At 45.7% G+C, this 20,850-nt stretch overlaps 2 protein-coding genes across 2 annotated transcripts in view; both read left to right on the forward strand.

Annotated features, from left to right (window-relative positions):
- Positions 1-6,107, forward strand: part of LOC132591150 (uncharacterized) — a 36,220-nt gene extending 30,113 nt beyond the window's left edge. The window contains exon 12 of the mRNA XM_060280512.2: positions 493-6,107. Within this exon, the coding sequence (XP_060136495.2) occupies positions 493-1,862 (1,370 nt within the window). The 3' untranslated portion in view covers positions 1,863-6,107. The remainder of the gene's footprint in view (positions 1-492) is intronic.
- A 3,648-nt stretch (positions 6,108-9,755) lies between these two features.
- The window catches only part of LOC132591163 (uncharacterized), a 66,766-nt gene continuing 55,671 nt past the window's right edge, over positions 9,756-20,850 (forward strand). The window contains exons 1-2 of the mRNA XM_088654425.1: positions 9,756-10,367; positions 11,233-11,406. Coding sequence (XP_088510551.1) covers positions 10,310-10,367; positions 11,233-11,406 — 232 coding nt within the window. The 5' untranslated portion in view covers positions 9,756-10,309. The remainder of the gene's footprint in view (positions 10,368-11,232; positions 11,407-20,850) is intronic.

The following is a 20,850-nucleotide window of genomic DNA, read 5'->3' on the forward strand; positions in this document are numbered from 1 at the left end:
GCAGACCAACAGTATCTGGGATTCTAACATCCCCACCATGATCCCTGAATGGAGGGATATCAATAGTCTTCTCTGTGAATGTTCTTTATCTAGTCATGCCTTTTTAAACAATGTCCAGGCTTGTCCAAACTGCCCAGGCCTTCTTAAATGTCTGCTTCATAGGTTTTAGGGAAATTGAAGTAACTTCTATCAGGTTTGTTGTTTTGGTTTTTGCTTCTGTCTGCATTTGGTTGACCAAAGAGATGACTGACCTTGGAGAAGGACTGGATTCCATGATTGAGCCAAACAAAATCCATTCCAGATAAAAGCCAGGCAATATGTCATTTAATACCGCCCAACAGAGGCTGTGGAAACTATAGGAAGGCCTCACATCTAACTCTATTCAGTTATTCCTCTATCACAAGCATTCATTAACATTGTTCATTAACATTGTTCAATAATCTGGAGCTCCATTTTTTCCTGAGGCTCTAATTAGTTCTCTCTTCATTGCAGATGGTGCGACACAGAGTAGTGAGAAATTGTATCAGTGCTTGGAATGTGGAAAGAGCTTCAGTCAAAGCGCACATCTCACTTCCCATCAACGAATTCATACAGGGGAGAAACCCTATCAGTGTTTGGAATGTGGAAAGAGCTTCAGTCAGAGCAACAGTCTCACTTCCCATCAAAGAATTCATACAGGGGAGAAACCCTATAAATGCCTAGAATGTGGGAAAAGCTTCAGTCACAGGCAGAGTCTCACTTCGCATCAAAGAATTCATACAGGGGAGAAACCCTATCAGTGCTTGGAATGTGGAAAGGGGTTCCGGCAGGTGACTATGCTCTCTTCCCATCAAAGAATTCATACAGGGGAGAAACCCTATCAGTGCCTGGAATGTGGAAAGAGCTTTCGTCAGAGAGGTGATCTCACAACCCATCGAAGAACTCATACAGGTCAGAAACCATATCAGTGCTTCGAATGTGGGAAGAGCTTCAGTCAAAGCTCAAATCTCAAGACCCATCAAAGAATTCATAAAGAGGAGAAACCCTATCAGTGCTTGGAATGTGGGATGAGGTTCAATCGAACGGATAGTCTCAGTGCCCATCAAAGAACTCATACAGGTCAGAAACCATATCAGTGCTTCGAATGTGGGAAGAGCTTCAGTCAAAGCTCGATTCTCAAGACCCATCAAATAATTCATAAAGGGGAGAAACCTTATCAATGCCTGGAATGTGGGAAGAGATTCGGACGAAAGGATGGTCTCACTTCGCATCAAAGAATTCATACAGGAACGAAACTCTATCAGTGCTTTGAATGTGGAAAGAGCTTCGGGGAGGGGGCTAAACTCTCTTCACATCAAAGAATTCATACAGGTGAGAAACCATGTCAGTGTTTGGAATGTGGAAAGAGCTTCAGTTCCAGGAAGAGTCTCACTTCGCACCAAAGAATTCATACAGGGGAGAAACCCTATCAGTGCCTGGAATGTGGAAAGAGCTTTCGTCAGAGAGGTGATCTCACAACCCATCAAAGAATTCATACAGGGGAGAAACCATATCAGTGCTTAGAATGTGGAAAGAGCTTTAGTCTGAAGTCTCGTCTTACTTCCCATCAAAGAATTCATACAGGGGAGAAACCCTATAAATGCCTAGAATGTGGAAAGAGTTTTAGGCACAGTCTCACTACCCATCAAAGAATTCATACAGGGGACAAACCCTATCAGTGCTTAGAATGTGGAAAGAGCTTCAGTCGGAAGAATCGTCTCACTACCCATCAAAGAATTCATACAGAGGGAAGACCAAGAAATAAAAGTAATAAAGCAAAAATTATTAAACAACCCATACAAAACACAGTTGTATGGGAACGAGAAAGGGGCGGGGGGAAATAACTAAAAATACTCTTTATCACGTTTGTATCATATAACAATAGAATGGGAAACACCAGTGATCTGTTCAAGAAAATTGGAGATTTGAAAGGAACATTTTAGTGCAAAGATTGCCATAATATAGGACAAAAGTGGTAAGGACCTACAGTGAGGGGGGAAAGTATTTGATCCCCTGCTAAATTTGCCTGTTTGCCTCTGAAGAAATGACGAGTCCATAATTTTAATGGTAGGTTTATTGTAGCTGTGACAGACAGAATAACAACAGGAATAATCCCAGAAACCCAGAAGACAAAAGTCAGAGGTTGATGTGTATTATAAAGAGTGAAATAAGTATTTGATCCCTTTGCAAAAGATGACTTAGTACTTGTTGGCAATAACAGAGGTCATACGTTTCTTGTAGGTGGTCACCAGGTTTGCACACATCTCAGGAGGTATTTTTTCCCACTCCTCTTTGCGTATCCTCTCTAAGTAAGTAAGATTTCGAGGCTGATGTGTAGCTACCCAAACTATGCCCCCCTCTATGTTTTCCGGCGGGGGGGGGTATTCTTGGGGTCGTAGGCAGCATTCCTCCTCCTCCAAACACGGCGAATTGAGTTGATGCCAAAGAGCTCGGTTTTGGTCTCATCCGACCACAACTCACTCACTCTTTCTTTCAAATCATTTTTATTCACTTTGTCATGTATAACAAACCAAACCTAACCACAATAAAACATATATATATATATATATATATATATATATATATATATATATATATATATATATAACATAAACAACAAGCAATATGCATTCAAACACAACTAAGAATTATAAAATGTTAATCTTACTTTCCTCAAATCTTAGTGGGACTCCCCCCCCCATCCCGGTTTTCTACATCTTATTCTCAATTTAAAAGCATTTTATTAGCCGTCTTTTCTCATTGTTACAACTTTTGTTCCCTTTTCCAATCGGGAACCTCCAGGCACTTTCCTAGATTCTCAAAGGTTTTCAATATGACAATATTTCTTTAAATATGATTTAAATTAACAACAGAGAACATGCACAAACAATGCTGACACCGAACCCCTACATATATCAAGGGAAATAGAAACATCGGCACCCCACCCCACCCACCTCCTCATCCCCCCCACCTCCCCCTTCTCTTCCTAATGTCTCAACAAGCAAGATTGATGTGTAAAAATGATACATGGAAAAAATACGAGACATTGCACTACCTTTGTAAACCAAGAAAATCCTCAAAAAACAAACAAACAATTTAAATTTCTTCCAATCTTCTTGCACCGTTTCCTCCTTTTGTTTGCGCTGTCTTGCTGTCAATTTGGCGAGTTCCATAAAGTCAATCATCTTCATTTGCCATTCTTCCACTGTTGGTAATTCTTGAGTTTCCAGTTATGTGCAATCAATAATCTGGCTGCTGTTGTGGCATACAAAAAGAAAATCCTATCTATTTTGGGGATTTCTTCCCCTATTATTCCCAAAAGAAAGGCTTCCGGCTTCTTTGGAAAGGTGTATTTTAGCACCCTTTTCATTACGTTATGAATTCCTTCCCAGAAGTCCTTTATTTTGGGGCACGTCCACCACATATGGAACATAGTTCCTTCTTTTTCTTTACATTTCCAACACTTATTGTCTGAGGTGTGGTACATCTTGGCCAGTTTTACCCGAGTCAAATACCATCTATACATCATTTTCCTTTAAAACTGTACATGCTGTAAATTTCCAACTTTTTCCCCACAACCTCTCCCAGTCACTCAACATTATATTGTGCTCCACATCTTTGGCCCAGTCAGTCATAACTGATTTCACTTGTTCATCTTTCATATGCCACTCTAGCAATAAGTTGTACATTCTGGAAAGGTTCTTATATTTAGAGTCCAATAATTCTGTCTCTAGTCTGGATTTATCAGTCTGAATACCAGGGTTTTTATTATCCATTTTAAACATCTTGTTGATCTGATGGTATTGTAACCAATCCGTCAACTTATCCTTAAGTTCATCATATGTTTTTAGCCTGAGTTTGTTATCTTCCTCCCCCAGCAATTCACTATTTCAATCATTTAAACTCAATATTGGTCCTTTTCTGTGCTTTGGCTTCCAAAGTTGAAATCCACCTGGGTGTCTTATTTGCTAAGAGATCTTTATATCTGGTCCAAACCTTAAACAATGCTTTCCTTATTATATGGTTATTAAATCATCTGTGGGCCTTTATCTTAAGGTTTAAACAATTCTGTACATGGGTCCAGAATGTGCATGATCAACATGTTTGTTGCATGTGCATGATCAACATGTTCGACTGTAATCCAAAATGGGACATGGTATTTTTCAGTGTTATCCCATTTCTGATGATGGTGTTACCAAAGAAAAAAAAGAAAAAGGCGGATCCTATTGTTGATGCTAGTAATGATGCAGATGATGCTAATGATAAGAATGCTGCTGCTGCTGATGATGATACTAGTCATGTAGATTCTGATACTGACACAAACTTTCACAGCACAAAAGCCTCCATTAAAGATGAGTCAGATACTGAGTCAAGTGTACAACCTTTGTTCACAATAGGTAGTCACTCGCCCAAGGTGGTGGAGAAACTAGACAAAGAGGATATGAGACTCATACGCAGATCCGAGAGAGCCACCAAGGGACAACTGGCCGGATCGGGAGCCCTCTGGCTGGATTGGGAGCTGGGGAGGCCGATGGCTGTGGCGGGGAGGACCCGATCGGCAGCTGGGGGCGGCGGGAGGCCAACAGCTGTGGCAACAAGAAACTGGGGAGGCCGATGGCTGTGGTGGGGAGGGCCCGATTGGCAGCTGGGGGGGCGGAGGGAGGCCGGCGGCTGCAGCGGTGAGGGCCCGATCCGGCCCTCTGGCAGGATCGGGAGCTGGGGAGGCAGCGGGAGGCCGGCGGCTGTGGCGGGGAGTGCCTGATCGGCAGCTGGGGGGCGGCAGGAGGCCGACGGCTGTGGCAGCGAGGAACCAATCCGGCGTGAGGCTGATCAGCGAGGTGCTGGGAGCTGGCAGTGAGGTGCCAGCAGCGATCCAGCGGGAGGCCGGCTGAGCGACGGCTGTGGCGGCAAGGGCCCGGTTTGGCCTTCGGATGTCGAATAAATTCGTAAGCACGCCCCAATTTTTTTAATTCGTAAGTCGATTTTTTCGTATGTAGAGTCATTCGTAAGTAGAGGTTCCACTGTAATTGAAAAGTTGGACTTAACACATGCAAATGCTGTTGACACACCCATAGTCACTGGGTAGCAGCATGACACAAATGCTGAAGCATTTCCTGACATCACATTGTTCCAAAGTGTGTTAGGGAAACTCAGTTTTGTAGCACGGTGTACTAGGCCGGATATTGCCATTAGCGTGAATTTGCTAATCGACTTACAACGCCAGACCCTAATCGACTTACAACGCCAGACTTCTAGGCGCTCAAACGCATAGTGAGATACTTGAAAGGTACTGTGCATTACCGATTAAGACTGTAGTCAGAAATCAGGAGGTTTAGAAATTTATGCAGATGCCAGCTTCGGCAGTGACACAACTGACGGAAAAGGTGTATGTTATATGTACAATCAATGCTTGTTTGACTGGTCTTGTAAGAAACAAGCAACTGTGAGTATGAGTTCGTGGGAGGCCTTAACCCTTTCGCTTATGGATGTGGGTTGGCTATTGTAGCTATGCCAGGATATCAGAGTGAAAGTTTCTTGTCCAATTCAGGTGAACCAGGACAATAAAGCCTGCATAGTGTTAATCCATACAGAAGGTTGCAAGCAAAGGACAAAACATTTGAAACTTAAAATGCACCACGCCAGAGAATGTATTCAGAAAGGTGTTGTAAAGGTTTCATACATGCCATGAAAAGTAATTCCTGCAGATGCTTTGACTAAAGCTGTGAACAAGGAACAACTTGGTGTGTATGTAAAGCAATTACAGTTGTGTTAGATTCTCCCGGTCAGAATGAAATGGGGGAGAATGTTAGTATTTCACCCCTCCCTTCTGGGAGAATCGTATGATGTGGTGGTCTGACCGAATGGGGAGGGACTGTGTCTTTATCTTCCATTCCTGCCTCTGAGCCTCATGGCTTAGCATTCCTCATGGCTTGGCTTGGCTTTTCCTCATGGCTTATTCCTCATGGCATTCTGTGTAACTAAGAGAGTCTGCTATGCATTGGATGTGTGTGTTTGAAACTATACCACACAGTCTGTAAATATTCTGTAAATATGAGTTGTAGCTTGTAGTAATAAAGAACTGCTTCACAGCTATTGCAGCCACATCTCTTTATTAAACCTCTGGAGTTGGAGTTGGTGCTCACAGCAATCTGTTGTGGGTCCTGGTAGCGGATTATGCAGAAGGTGATCCAGCCTTCCTGCCTGGCCCAGTCGGGGCACACGGGAGGCTAAAGACGTGGACAGATCCTGGCATCAAATCCACAATGTCTGCATGTGATCCCATCTCTACAGCTCAAATAAACACCATGGAGAAGGTGGCTGTAGCCTGAAAGGCCTTGGCCTCAAACACAGGCCTCAGGGACGCTTCCCCTCGTTTCCCCCATGGAGACCAGGGACCCCTTCTTCTGAAGGGACCTCTGAGGAGGAAGCCAGGGCTCCATGACAGATCAATCCCTGAACCTTTGAGGCGATTCCTAGACTCATCTGGAATGTGCCATATCATGTTCCTTTCCCCATTTACCAGGAACCTAAGCTCCATTTGGGGTCCCTCCTTCCGCACCCCAAGTTTCCTCCAATGCCTTGGGGAAGGAAACTGAGGCAGGCTCTGCTTGCTCCCCAGGGCCCTTCTGCTTGTGCTGACTTTTTTAAAAAAAAATTATTTTTTATTACATATTCCATATATTCAAGCATTTTCATTTGCCATTCATTTATCATAGGAATATCTTGTGTTTTCCAGTACTTGGCTATTAATAATCTAGCTGCTGTTGTGGCATACAAAAAGAATGTACCATCTCCTACAATTCCAAGCAAAAAGGCTTCTGGCTTTTTAGTAAAAGTGTTTTTAAACACTTTTTTCAGTTAATTGTAATCCCCCCCCCAGAAGTCTTTTATCTTGGGGCATGTCCGCCACATGTGGGAAAAGGTACCTTCTTTTTCTTTACATTTCCAACACTTATTATCAGCTGTGTAATGGATTTATACATAATTTTTAGCGTGTTCTCTTTCAAAACATTACACGCAGTAAATTTCATACCATTTTTCCAGTCTTTCCCAGTCCTTCATCATAATATTGTGACCCACATCTTTTGTCCAATCAATCAGTCAATCATAACTGACTTCACTTGCTCATCTTTCATGTGCCACTCCAGCAGCAAATTATACATTTTAGACAATTTTTTTTGTTTTTGTATCAAGCAACTCCGCTTCCAAATGTGGCATTTCAGATCCATTTTAAATACTTCATTAATCTGATGGTATTGTAACCAATCATTTAATTTGTATTTCAATTGTGCATATGACCTCAACATATATTTTTCTTCTACCTCTATCAAAACATCTCTGTACAGTGGTACCTCTACTTATGAATAACTCTACTTACAAATGGAACTCTGTCCGCCATCCTGGATGCGGTTTAGATAGGATTTTTTTCTACTTATGAATTTTTAGATAGGGTTGGTTCGACTTGCGGTTTTTTTCTCCCAATGCATTCCTATGGGATTCGACTTACAAATGTGCATTCGGAACACATTAAATTCTTAAGTAGAGGTACCACTGTATTTCAGCCACTCGGCTTCCATATTTAACCTTTTATGGGCCTTAGCCTCCAACGGTGAAATCCATAAAGGTGTTTTCTTTCTAAGAAGTCTTTGTATCTAATCCAGACATTAAACACCCGAAGGTGCCGCCCTCCTTCAGCTGGGAGGAGAGACACCGAGAGTGTGGGACCCACGAGGCCCACAGGGGAGCCATGGCGTCTCTGGGAGTGGCTGGGGCTTCCAGAAGAAACAACATGGCGTTCCTGCCTTTTTTGGAAAAGGGCGGTAAACGCAATATCCTGGCCGTGCCGCCTCCCTGGGCTCCTCCTGGGCCTGCGTGGCCATGGGGGGGGGAATCCAGTTGCCCCAAAACATTGTGGGGGGGGGAGAGGAACAGGAAGAGAAAAAAGGAGAAATGAAGGAGAATCTGGGAGGGGGAGCAGCCAAGAGGGAAACTCAGGAGGAAAACTCCCTCAGGAAAGTGGACGAAGGAGAGGACGAATCCAAGGGGAATCTGAAAGTGGATTGACCAGCTGTCCAATGGAGAGGCTTCTGATTGGCCCAGCCCTGCTCTGGGGTGGGAAATGGGGTCAGATAGTTCAAGGAGCCCAGTATAAACTGGTTTTCTGGCAAGAAACGCAGGGAAAGGACGACAGGTGTCCCTCTTGCTTTGAACTGGGAAGAGTCCCAGAGGGAGAGGCTGTCCTGAGCAACATGCCCCCCCATCCTGGGCTTCCACTTTCCTGCCTGTGGGGATTGGGGGGGCTTCCATATCTGACCCCCCCCCCCGGATCCTGTGTACGTTTCATTCCTTGCATGGGACACACACTTCCACATCTGTCTCTTCCTGGGATGAAAAGCGGCTACAGAAGCAGGGAAATCCACTTGGGGGGGGGTTATTTTCGGAAGGGGAGGGATCTCCTGTCTGGAAAGCCGCCCCCTCCATCCCCCCCCCCAGCTGAGCTGGAGAGTTTTCCCCAGGGGGTGTCTTGTTGGAGCCATTTCTGAGCCCAAGACACCTCCTGCCACTAGGCAGACTTTGGCCTCTTCTCCATCCCAGCCTTTCCTTGGGATCCAGCAGCCTCTATTTTGTGGGAAGGGGGAGAGCCAAGGTCACCCCGGTGTTGTGTATTTAAGCAATAGCACAGCCAAGTTGTATTGTAATACTGTTTAGAGTTGTTGTATTGTATTACAGACTTTATTTGAACGTACAAGTTACAGCGGGAACGTCTATCATTTGCTGGTTCAGGGTGCAGGATTTGGATCCTCTGCCGGATTGGTTTCCAGGGGGGGGGGGAATCCGTGCCATTGGTTCCCGCCAAAATGTATCTTGTCCTTGCTAGTCCTCCGGGAATATATAAGCTCCAGTTTCCCCCATTCCTGTAGCTGGCTCTCCCCTGTTCTTGGAATAAAGAGATGTTGCGCCAGATCCTCGCCTCCAGTTCTTTATCTACACCGAGCGGACACCACTGAATACCCACGACACAACACCCCCCCCCCCATGGCCACCCCCGTCTCCCTTAACGTTGGTCTGCTTAGATGTGGGCTCTTTGGGGCAGAGTCCTTGGCACAGAGGGAGGAAAGGGGGGCAGCCCCTGGAGCGCAGGCGCAGAAGCAGGAAAAAACGGCACGGAGGGAGAGGGAGGGCAGGGCTCGGTGCCCTCGGCTTGCCAAGGGTTAAAAGGAGCAGAGCTGGATTCCTAGAGAGGACAGGAAGTAAAGGGGGCGAAGGTCCTCCCTGGCCAAATCCCCTTCCGGCTGCTTTCTTCTCTCTCGGTGAGTCTCCTCTCTCTTTCCCCTGAGGGTGCAATGGGGAGAAGGGGGTGGAGGGAGGCTGCATGGGGGTCCCTGTTCAGATCAGCAGCGAAGGGGAGAAATTGGGCGAAAGGGGCGGAGAGGAGGAGGCTGGAAAGGGGGGAGAAAAGGAAGCGAAATTCGGGATAACACGGAGGGATCAAGGAGGCCAAAACAAGCCGGGGAAGGAAGGAAGGGGGGCGCCCGGTGGTGGAGGGAAGCGCTCCCCGCCTCGCTCCGTCCTAGCCTGGAGGTCATAAAGTACCTTTTGCTGCTTCCTTCCTGTGCTTTAGGTAGGGCTGCCACCTTTGGTTGGGCAAAATATACAGGTGTGTGCGGGGGGGGGGGTAATTGGGGGGATAAAAATTCATTTGCCTGGTGCAGAAATCAGTTCAAAGCAATGGATCCAATGGAAGCTCACAGTCACTGCAAACATTCCAGCAACAATATTGACAAGAAATCCTCCCCACCTGATGAATTTCTGCCTCCCAGGAGGATGTAGAAACCCAGCCAAAAGGGGGGATGGTGGAAGAGAGAGCAAAAAATTCTGCTTCTCTTCCTCACAGATTCGCATAACCCCAGGGCACCGAGGTCCCTTTGGTTCCCCCATGAAATCATAGAATCATAGAGTTGGAAGAGACCACGAGGGCCATCCAGTCCAACCCCCTGCCAAGCAGGAAACACCATCAAAGCATTCTTGACATATGGCTGTCAAGCCTCTGCTTAAAGACCTCCAAAGAAGGAGACTCCACCACACTCCTTGGTAGCAAATTCCACTGCCGAACAGCTCTTACTGTCAGGAAGTTCTTCCTAATGTTTAGGTGGAATCTTCTTTCTTGAAGTTTGAATCCATTGCTCCGTGTCCGCTTCTCTGGAGCAGCAGAAAACAACCTTTCACCCAACCTTCTGGGACAAATGAGGGATTATCAGTCATTGGGTGGCTTGTACTATTAACAGAGGACATGGAACGCATAAAATCCTTTTTGGCTGACTGTGAGAAAATCCTTCCCATCCTGATAGGTACTTGTAAAACCTTCTAGAAAAAATTAGCAGAGAGTCTGTGCGATTTGGTAAACAAGAAATGGAAATTGGTGTAATCGCAAAAGAGGCTAGTTCTATCAAGCTACCCTAAGCCTTTGGGAATATTGGCACAAGGGGAGCACAAAGCTCACCTCTGGAGATTTAAAGGGTATGCATGCCTGGTTTTCTTAAGAACACGACAGATTTAGGACATGTGGACGATCTATACTTTGATCTATACTTTGACGGCTTCCATGCCAGTGTGGGGGCCACATTTTGAGACTGGAGACTTGCAAAGATGGTGTATAAACACAGACAATATCTAAGGAGGAGTGGTGTATTCGTCTCATGATATTTCAAAAATGTGCCATCTCCAGCTCCTCTGCTTCCACATACAGATTTGGTCCTCATGGAACCCCAGACAGAGGCAAATAGAGCCACAACATCTGTCTGGCTTGCCATGAGAGAACTCAAAGAGCGTCAACAGGGCTCTCCATACAAAGCACATAGCATGGGGGCACCTACATATAATAGCTACTAGTCTGTTTTCTGCCCATGCTCTGGGGCTGCAGTTTTCAGGCCTGGGGACAGAATGGTGACTGGTTTTAGCACCAAGTTCTGTCCATAATCCCACTGAGTTCAATGGGATCCACTCTCTGGTCACTACTGTGCAGTCCATGCCAGTCTTACGAAGTGGGGTGATGAGCAAACGGGTGAAATTGGAACCACTGGAGATGTTTAGAAATAGGGCTTCTGTTGGGAAGGGGCTGCCCCATTTGTGCTTCTCCAGGGGCAGGAGAATATCTAGGGCAGGAGAATCCCTGCAGGGCCTCTGAGGCTCCCTTTGCTTCTTCCTCTCTCCTAGGACCCTGCAGCTTGTTTTGGCTCCTCGACTCCTCAGGAAGGATGAAAGAGACGGATCCTGCCAAGCTAGCAAGGATGGAAGGGGGAAGATGGACGGTTGACCTGGTCAGGTTGTCTCCTGCATCCCTCCCCACAACCTCTGAGCTTTCCCTCCCAGGGACCTCCGAGAGATCAGGTGAGTTCCAGGGGAGTGGAGATGGGGACATGGATGGATGGAGCCAGAGAGGTATTGGGGCTTGCTCAGCTTGGGGGTGGGGGAGAAAGGCAGGCGGATGGAGATGGAGAAGGAGAGTACCTATTCGGGCTCTTCCACCTGTCTGCCTGCCTGTGCCTTTGTCATCTGCAGGCAGTTTGAGCTAGGAATACATCACAGCTCCCCGGCCACCGCAATGTATTGGCAGCAGTTGTCAGCAGTCAGCTCCATTTCTCCTTGACATCTGCAGGTGAGGCGGTGGAAGTGCTGGACCAGTCTCCTGCCTTGGTAATGGACTGGATGAGAGCCAACAAACGGAAGCTCAATCCAGATTAGACAGAGGCTCTGTTAGTGGGCTGTTCCCTAGACCAGATGGCTGCTCTTAATGGGGTTTCGTTTCCTTTGAAGGAGCAGGTTCGTAGCTTGGGGGTCCCCCTGGATCATTTGCTGTCGCTCGAGACTCGGAGTGCCTTCCATCAGCTTTGTCTGGTGGCCCAGCTACGCCCCTATCTGGACAAGGATAGCCTAACTACCGTGTTTCTCATATTTTAAGGCGTCCCTATAAAATAAGCCATGGCACGATTTTCATGCTTTGAAAAAATATAAGACATACCCCGAAAATAAGCCGTAGTGCTACCGTAAGTGCAGTTCTGGAGGGCCTCGCCAAAATACCCAGCAGCGCGCGCCGTGTGGAGCCCCGAGCCAGCGGGACCCAGTTGAAGCGCCGACAAAGCCTCAATCATCCTGTGCTGGGAAACGTTGTGGCTGTGGGGTTGTGGAGGTTACTCTGGCTACCCGGCGCTGCTCCTTTCACCCTCCGCTGTTTGTGGCGTGCAGCAGCAGCAAACTGGAAGGGCCAAGCAGCGCCTCGTGGTCTGCAGAAACGCTCACACAGTGCAGGATTGTTTTCCAATTATCTCGGGACAGTCGCTCCACCTGAAGCCATAACTTGCCTTTCTCTTTCGCCGTGTAGCGTCAGCGATTATTCCCCTCCTCCCTTTCTGCCTGCTCTCTCTCCCCTCCTCCCTTCCTTTCCCCTTGGCACGGGACCCGCTGAAGTGCCGACAAAGCTCCCGGCAGCGCTGCGCAGAGCGCCCCGAGCCGCAGCAGGAGTGGGTGAGGGTAACGGAAGTCCGAAGTGGTGTGTCTGCCGCGCGCCTTTCCTCTATGGTCTCTACGGGTGCCGCGGAGGAACCTCCTGGTGGAATTGCGCTCGCCCCTGGCTTTGCATGGAGCACTGCCGAGCGGGCGAAGCCTGGGACGCCCCGGGAGGGAGCAGGAGGCGGCGGCGCCTGCGGCGGAAACAGGAACGGGACGGCGGAGAGGCCGAGAGCCACGGTGCTCCTCCTGCGGCTCAGGGCGCTCTGCGCAGCGCTGCCGGGAGCTTTGTCGGCGCTTCAGCGGGTCCCGCTGGCTCGGGGCTCCATGCGGCGCACGCTGCTGGGCGCTTTGTCGGTGCTTGAGCAGCAGCAGCAACTTACCGGTTAGTAAAAGAAATAAAATAAGACACCCCCCGAAAATAAGCTATAGGCTTATTTTCTTGAGTAAAAATAAATATAAGACATGTCTTAAAATGTGAGAAACACGGTACTGTTGTCTATGCTCTGGAAACCTCAAGGTTAGATTATTGCAATGCGTTATATGTAAGGCTGCCTCTGAAGACGGTTCGGAAACTTCAGCTGGTGCAGAATTCAGTGACCAGGTTGCTCAACGGAGCAAGACAGTTTGAGCATATTACACCGATCCTGGTCCAACTGCACTGGCTACCAATTAGTTCCGGGCCCAATATTCTCTTTTAACCAGGCCTTTCATTAAAACATCCAACACCAACAGCCTTTTAAAATGTGGCTTTTTTGTGTGTGTGTGTGTGTGGGGGTGTTATATTGGGTTATTGTGTTTTCTTTGCTTTTATATGCTGCGATCTTGTTTGTGAACTGCCCTGAGACCTCCAGGTATAGGGCGTTGTATAAATTGAAATAATAATAATAATAATAATAATAATAATAATAATAATAATAATATAAAAACAATACCATCATCTGAATGCGCTACCCATGTCTGACTACTTACCAATCCATTCCACGGTAACCTTTAAAGGAGGCATCCCCAAACTGCAGCCCTCCAGATGTTTTGGCCTACAACTCCCATGATCCCTAGCTAACAGGACCAGTGGTCAGGGAAGATGGGAATTGTAGTCCAAAACATCTGGAGGGCCGAAGTCTGGGGATGCCTGCTTTAAAGTAACCTGATCCTAATTTCAGGATTGAATGCAGATGGGGCCTCCGTGTGTTGCCATTTTCTTTTCTTTTTGGAATAACTTTTTATAGCTTTTAAAACAAGGATCATAGGACTTAAAATGATCAATCAATAAAACCTTTATTGGCATCACTTACAAACATTCAAAACAAATAAATAAGCCAGTACGATATCGTCGCCATATCATCAGTACAGTCACTTGCCAAAGGGAGAGGCGGCCAGCAATCTGCTTCCCTCTGTGGGGCTCCAACAAGGCCAGGATCCTGTAATGTACTTCGGCGGCAAAAGATCAAACAGAGGAACTTAGCTTCTGTCTTGGTGAGCTCCCGTTCTCTCCCCTGTAATTGGGAAAGCCACGGCACCTAGGAGATCCTCTGGAAGCCCAAGTTGTCATATCCTTGTACAAAACAGTTGTAACCCTGGGGAAGGCAAGGAGTCTGACAGAACTTCGCTAAATAAAGTGGCTTTATCTGCTGAGAAGCAAATGTTTAGCCAGCATAAAAGAAAACTAATCCAGGCAACTGCCTCAAGCTTATGTTGGCCTCCCTCTAGACACAAGGCAGCGTAAGGCACACAGCGTGGGACAGCGAAAGTCTGAAATAGAAAGGCTGCCTGCACTTCCTCCACTGACTGGGTGAATCCAGATGGGAATTCCATAATAGAGCAGTTGAGCTCTGACTTTAGCATTAAAGGCCTTGAGGGCAGAAGGGATGTGTTGGTTACCTCTGGTTACAAAGAAGCGCGTTATGGCCCCCATAGACAGCTTGCTGGCCTTTACCGCCGCTGCACAGGGCGAAGACCACCGGAGCCTGTGATGGAGAGTGATCGCCAGATAGTTGAATTTGGGCACCTGTTGGATGTGTTTCCCACCAAAAACCCAACTACCCTGTTTCTCCGAAAATAAGACTTAGCCATAAAATAAGCCGTAGCAGGATTTTTATGCATTCAAGGAATATAAGCCATACCCCGAAAATAAGACATAGTGATAGGCGCAGCAGCAATGCCGGCCGCGGCAGGAGAAGGAGGGAAAAATAAGACATCCCCTGAAAATAAGCCATAGTGTTGTTGTTTTTAGGAAAAAGAAAATATAAGACAGTGTCTTATTTTTGGAGAAACGCGGTATAGGTCTTGCGAGAGTTCCCGAAAACCATCATTTTGCTTTTATCGAAGTTCATTTTCATTTTCATACTGGACAAATAGTCGATACAGGCATTTAGCAAACACTTTAAGCCAGGGGTCAGCAAACTTTTTCAGCAGGGGGCTGGTCCACTGTCCCTCAGACCTTGTGGCGGGCCGGACTATATTTGGGGGGGGGGGAAATGAACAAATTCCTATGCCCCACAAATAACCCAGAGATGCCTTTTAAATAAAAGGACACATTCTACTCATGTAAAAACATGCTGATTCCCGGACCGTCCGCGGGCCGGATTTAAAAGGCAATTGGGCCACATCTGGACCCCGGGCCTTAGTTTGGGGACCCCTGCTTTAAGCCAATTCTTGCCCATGAGAGCAGAATCATGTAATTGATTTATTTATTTTACTAAAAATGATACAAATACCCAGTCTTCTCATGTCATTTGTATATCTCAAAAATAGCAGAATAAATTTGCAGGAATAACATGTCGCTCCTCATTAGTGGTCAGCGTGTGAGTTCTGGGTTCATGAATTGGTTTAAATTAAAACAGGTGATGGGGAGAGTGAAGTTGAAGATGTTGCTGTTTGTTTCATAGATGAGGCGTGGACGTTGCTGGATCTTGACCAGAGAGCTCTGCATAAGATCCGTTTTGAAATTCGATATATACCTCTATGGGATGAACCTCCGCTATTTGGTGTGGGAATGTTGAGGGTGGCAGGAGAGAATATTGTTGAAGTCTATTTTAAAGACCACAGTACATGTGCAGAGTTCTTGTAGTAACCACTGCAGAGCATGTGCAGACTTTCTGAAAGCTTGGCTGCAAACTCCGATGAAACAAAATGAAGTAGTGTAGTCACTGCCACTAACAGCTGACTTAACTAAACAAAGTTTATTATGTACAGCATATATACACTGGAAACAGAAGTGTCAGACCCATATATATATATACAGAGGGTGGTGGGGGTGGGTGGGAATGGGTGTGCATGCACACGAAAGCTCATACCAAAATAAAAACTTAGTTGGTCTTTAAGGTGCTACTGAAGGAATTTTTTTTATTTTTTGCTTCGACTCAGACCAACATGGCTACCTACCTATAACTAGCATATATACAGTTAAAGGAAACAAAACAAAACAAACACTTTCCCTCTCTCTAAGCTTTCTCATGACAACAGTTCTATTCAGCTTCAACTCCATACACCACCACACCATCTTTACAAGTAACACTGCCTTGTATAGGCATATACATTAATCACCGGTGAGTTGCTAGCCCCATATCTGCAGGCAGATCTCTCAACCTTCCTTATTGGTTCTGGGCGTTCAGCCAACTCTTAATTGCTAGAGTGAAATGAGCTGAATCTGGTTTCATGTAGACGAAAAACCCCAACAAATATTTTTTTTATTAATATCCTCCCTAACTTGCGCTAGCAAGTTTCTGCACTTAGCAGAGTTCATTCTGCTTCTGACGCAGCAGAGAAAGCTGGTTGCAAACTTGTGTGAGTTTCTTAAGACAACTAGCAATTTGGTCTGGCTTCTCCAGATTGAGATATGTTCTAATATTCCTGGTAAGACCCCTTTGAATCCCTCCTAAAAGAATAAAGACACCACAGTCTTATTCATAAGTAACAAAACCATAGTTTTACTTCTGATTAGGCCGAGCACAGTGTGATCCCTGAAGGCAGGCTTAAGGCTTAAAGTTACAAACATGTAGAAACAGGTTTACCCCATATGGGAGATGACCTGGGGAACTGCTGTGGCCGCCAGCAGTCCAGTCCAGGTGATGCAGGAAGCAGGCAGGACAAAAAGGGGAGGAAAAAGAAAGGGGCCAGCGTGACTTGGCCATTTACCAGGTCTGGAAAGGTCACGCCCACCCACTAGTCCCATGCAAGGAAGGATGCTCCAGGCCAGGAGGAACAGGAAGTTTCAACTGGCTGGACCAAACATTCCCTTGCATGTCCACTCTAGCAAAACAAGGAATGCTGTACTTGACTGCTCCCAGTGGATTACATCCCACATATGGATGGAGACCAACAGCGTCTGGGATTCTCACACCCCCACCGTGATCCCTGAATGGAGGGATATCAATAGTCTTCTCTGTGAATGTTCTTTGTCTATTCATGCCTTTTTACACAGTGGCCAGGCTTGTCTGAACCGCTAGGCCTTCTTAAATGTCGGCTTCAGAGTTTTTAGGGAACTTGATGTAACTTCTAGCAGGTTTGTTGCTTCTGCTTCTGCTTCTGCTTCTGCCTGCATTTGGTTGACCAAAGAGATGACTGACTTCGGATATGGAGGGGATTCCATGATTGAGCCAAACAAAATCTATCCCAGATAAAAGCCAAGCAGTAAGTCAGTTAATTGTTGTTTTTTGGTCGTTTAGTCGTGTGCGGCTCTTCATGACCCCATGGACCACAGCACGCCAGGCACTCCTGTCTTCCACTGCCTCCCGCAGTTTGGTCAGACTCATGTTGGTAGCTTCGAGAACACTGTCCCACCATCTCATCCTTTGTCGTCCCCTTCTCCTAGTGCCCTCAATCTTTCCCAACATCAGGGTCTTTTCCAGGGAGTCTTCTCTTCTCATGAGGTGGCCAAAGTATTGGAGCCTCAGCTTCAGGATCTGTCCTTCCAGTGAGCACTCAGAGCTGATTTCCTTCAGAATGAATAGGTTTCCTTTAGAATGTCAGTTAATACCAGCCAACAAAGGCAGGGAAAACTATAGTAAGGCCTCACATCTAACTTTCTTCAGTTCTTCCTCTATCACAAGAATTCATTAACATTGTTCAATATCTGAAGCTCCATTTCTTTCTGAGGCTCTAATTAGCTACTCTCTTCATTGCAGATGGTGATGAATTGGAAGGGAAGAACAAGGGGGACCAGAACAGAATCCACATAGTGAATAAGTCCTATAAATATTCAGAGTGTGGAGAGAACATCCGTCAGAGCTCCCAGTCCACCTCCCGTCAAAGAAAGAGCTTCGTAGAGAGGGATAGCCTCACTTCACAGGAAAGAACAAAGAGTGGGGAGAAATTGTATCAGTGCTTGGAATGTGGAAAGAGCTTTAGTTACATGCAGAGTCTCAATTTGCATCAAAAAGTTCATACAGGGGAGAAACCTTATAAGTGCTTGGAGTGTGGAAAGAGCTTCAGGCAAAGTGGCCATCTCACTTCCCATCGCACAATTCATACAGGGGAGAAACCTTATCAGTGCTTGGAGTGTGGAAAGAGCTTCAGAAGAAGTAGCCATCTCACTTCCCATCGCACAATTCATACAGGGGAGAAACCTTATCAGTGCTTGGAGTGTGGAAAGAGCTTCAGTAGAAGTAGCCATCTCACTTCCCATCACAGAATTCATACAGGGGAGACACCCTATCAGTGCTTGGAATGTGGAAAGAGCTTCAGTCGGGAGGGTAGTCTCACTTCCCATCACAGAATTCATACAGGGGAGAAACCATATCAGTGCTTAGAATGTGGAAAGAGCTTCAGTCAACGTACCCATCTCAATATCCATAAAAGAATTCATACAGGGGAGAAACCGTATCAGTGCCTGGAATGTGGAAAGAGCTTCCGGGAGAGGGCTGTGCTCACTATTCACCAAAGAATTCATACAGGGGAGAAACCCTATCAGTGCCTGGAATGTGGAAAGAGCTTCAGTTCTGGGCAGAGTCTCACTTCCCATCACAAAATTCATACAGGGGAGAAACCATATCAGTGCTTGGAATGTGGGAAGAGCTTCAGTTTCGGGCAGAGTCTCACTTCCCATCAAAGAATTCATACAGGGGAGAAACCCTATTAGTGCTTCGAATGTGGAAAGAGCTTCAGCGACGGGTCCTATCTCAGTTCTCATCAAAGAACTCATACAGGGGAGAAACCATATCAATGCCTGGAATGTGGAAAGAGCTTCAATCGGAAGGATAGTCTCATGTCGTGTTGGTCTGGATCGAAGTAAAATAAAAAAATTCCTTCAGTAGCACCTTAAAGACCAACTAAGTTTTTATTTTGGTATGAGCTTTCGTGTGCATGCACACTTCTTCAGATACAGTGAAATGGAAGTTTCCAGGCACTTATGTAGAGAACTCAGTCACAGGCATACTCTCGCTTCCCATCAAAGAATTCATACACAGGGAAAACCAAAAAAGAAAAAAATATTAAACAAATCTTACAAAACACAATTGTATGAAAAATAGAAGGGGGGGAAATAAGTAAAAATACCCTTTATCACATTTGTATCCTATATATCAGGGGTGGCCACCTCCCAAGAGACTCTGATCTACTCACAGAGTTAAAAACTGGGGGTGATCTACCCCCTTTTGGGGGGTTCAGGTCAAAGCTGTTGAGTTTTTTTAAGGAAGGGAAGCCCTGTTTTTTTGCTGTTTAGGTCAAACTTGTTGAGCTTCTTTTAGGAGGGAGGGAGGCCCATTTTTGTTTAGGGCTTTTTTTAGGGAGGAGGAACATTTTGGGTGAGCTTTTTTTAGGGGTGCCAGTGATCTAGCGGTGATCTACCACAGACATCTAGTGATCTACTGGTATATCACAATTTACCTGTTGGACGTGCCTCCTGTATATTATATCATTTATCAACCCATAGAAAGGCAGGCTCCCCCAGCTCTCCCCTGGGTACCCCCCCCTCTTCTCCCCATCTCCGACCCTGAGAGATCCTTCCTTCCCTGCGTTCCTTGCAGGTCCCTCCCACCTCCAACTGTCCTCTTCCTTTGCTATATAATTTTTAAACCTTTATTATACCGAAATCTTAAAAATACATACAATATAAACCATTACATTCAAACATTACAGATTATTAATATACAAAAAGTATAAATGAAAGGGAAAAAGAGAAAAAAAGAAGTAGAAGAAAGAATAGGAAATCATAGAATCATAGAATCATATTCCACATATATTCCAATCATAGAATTGGAAGAGACCACAAGGGCCATCCAGTCCAACCCCCTGCCGAGCAGGAAACACCATCAAAGCATTCTTGATATATGGCTGTCAAGCCTCTGCTTAAAGACCTCCAAAGAAGGAGACTCCACCACACTCCTTGGTAGCAAATTCCACTGCCGAACAGCTCTTACTGTCAGGAAGTTCTTCCTAATGTTTAGGTGGAATCTTCTTTCTTGTAGTTTGAATCCATTGCTCCGTGTCCGCTTCTCTGGAGCAGCAGAAAACAACCTTTCTCTCTCCTCTATATGACATCCTTTTATATATTTGAACATGGCTATCATATCAACCCTGGAGTACTGTGTCCAGTTCTGGGCACCACAGTTCAAGAAGGATACTGACAAGCTGGAACGTGTCCGGAAGAGGGCAACCAAAATGGTCAAAGGCCTGGAAACGATGCCTTATGAGGAACGGCTTAGGGAGCTGGGTTTGTTTAGCCTGGAGAAGAGAAGGTTAAGGGGTGATATGATAGCCATGTACAAATATATAAAAGAACCATAATAATAAAAAATTATATTTATATCCCGCCCTCCCCAGCCAAGACCAGGCTCAGGGAGGCTAACACCATATATAAGACAATGAATTAAATACAAGCTTTGCATGTCCTGCTGCCTTTAATGCTGTGACTTCCTCAAAGTTAAAGTACTGTATTAACTTGACTTCTGCCTGAAAGAACCCGTCTCCTGATGTTGCAAGCCAAAAAAAATGGCTTATCTTCTGAGTTAGCCAATAAAACTCAGAGACAAGAGGAGTTAGGAGTCAATTATGTTTATTGCAAAACAATAAGGTTACAGTCAAATCTTTTCGCAAAACTGCAACCCCGCCCAACGTTGGGCAGAGGAATTTATAACATTTCAGACAAAGGTTTTTGATTTAACCAATCACATGAATCATCACATCATTGTATATTTAATATTCACCATTACCTCATTTCATATTTAATACGCATGCACAATTAGCATCACTAACTAAACTTTGATTCTCACCGTGATCTGTTACATATTGTTAGTTTACATGCATGGGAACCTGTGTTACGTGTGGATGTAACAATTTATGTTCTAGTTTATGAATTGCTTCTTTGTGATTGACGTATTAGCTGACCTT

The sequence above is a fragment of the Zootoca vivipara genome, chromosome 11 (assembly GCF_965207765.1).
Source record: "Zootoca vivipara chromosome 11, rZooViv2.hap1.1, whole genome shotgun sequence".
Classification (NCBI taxonomy): Eukaryota; Metazoa; Chordata; class Lepidosauria; order Squamata; family Lacertidae; genus Zootoca; species Zootoca vivipara.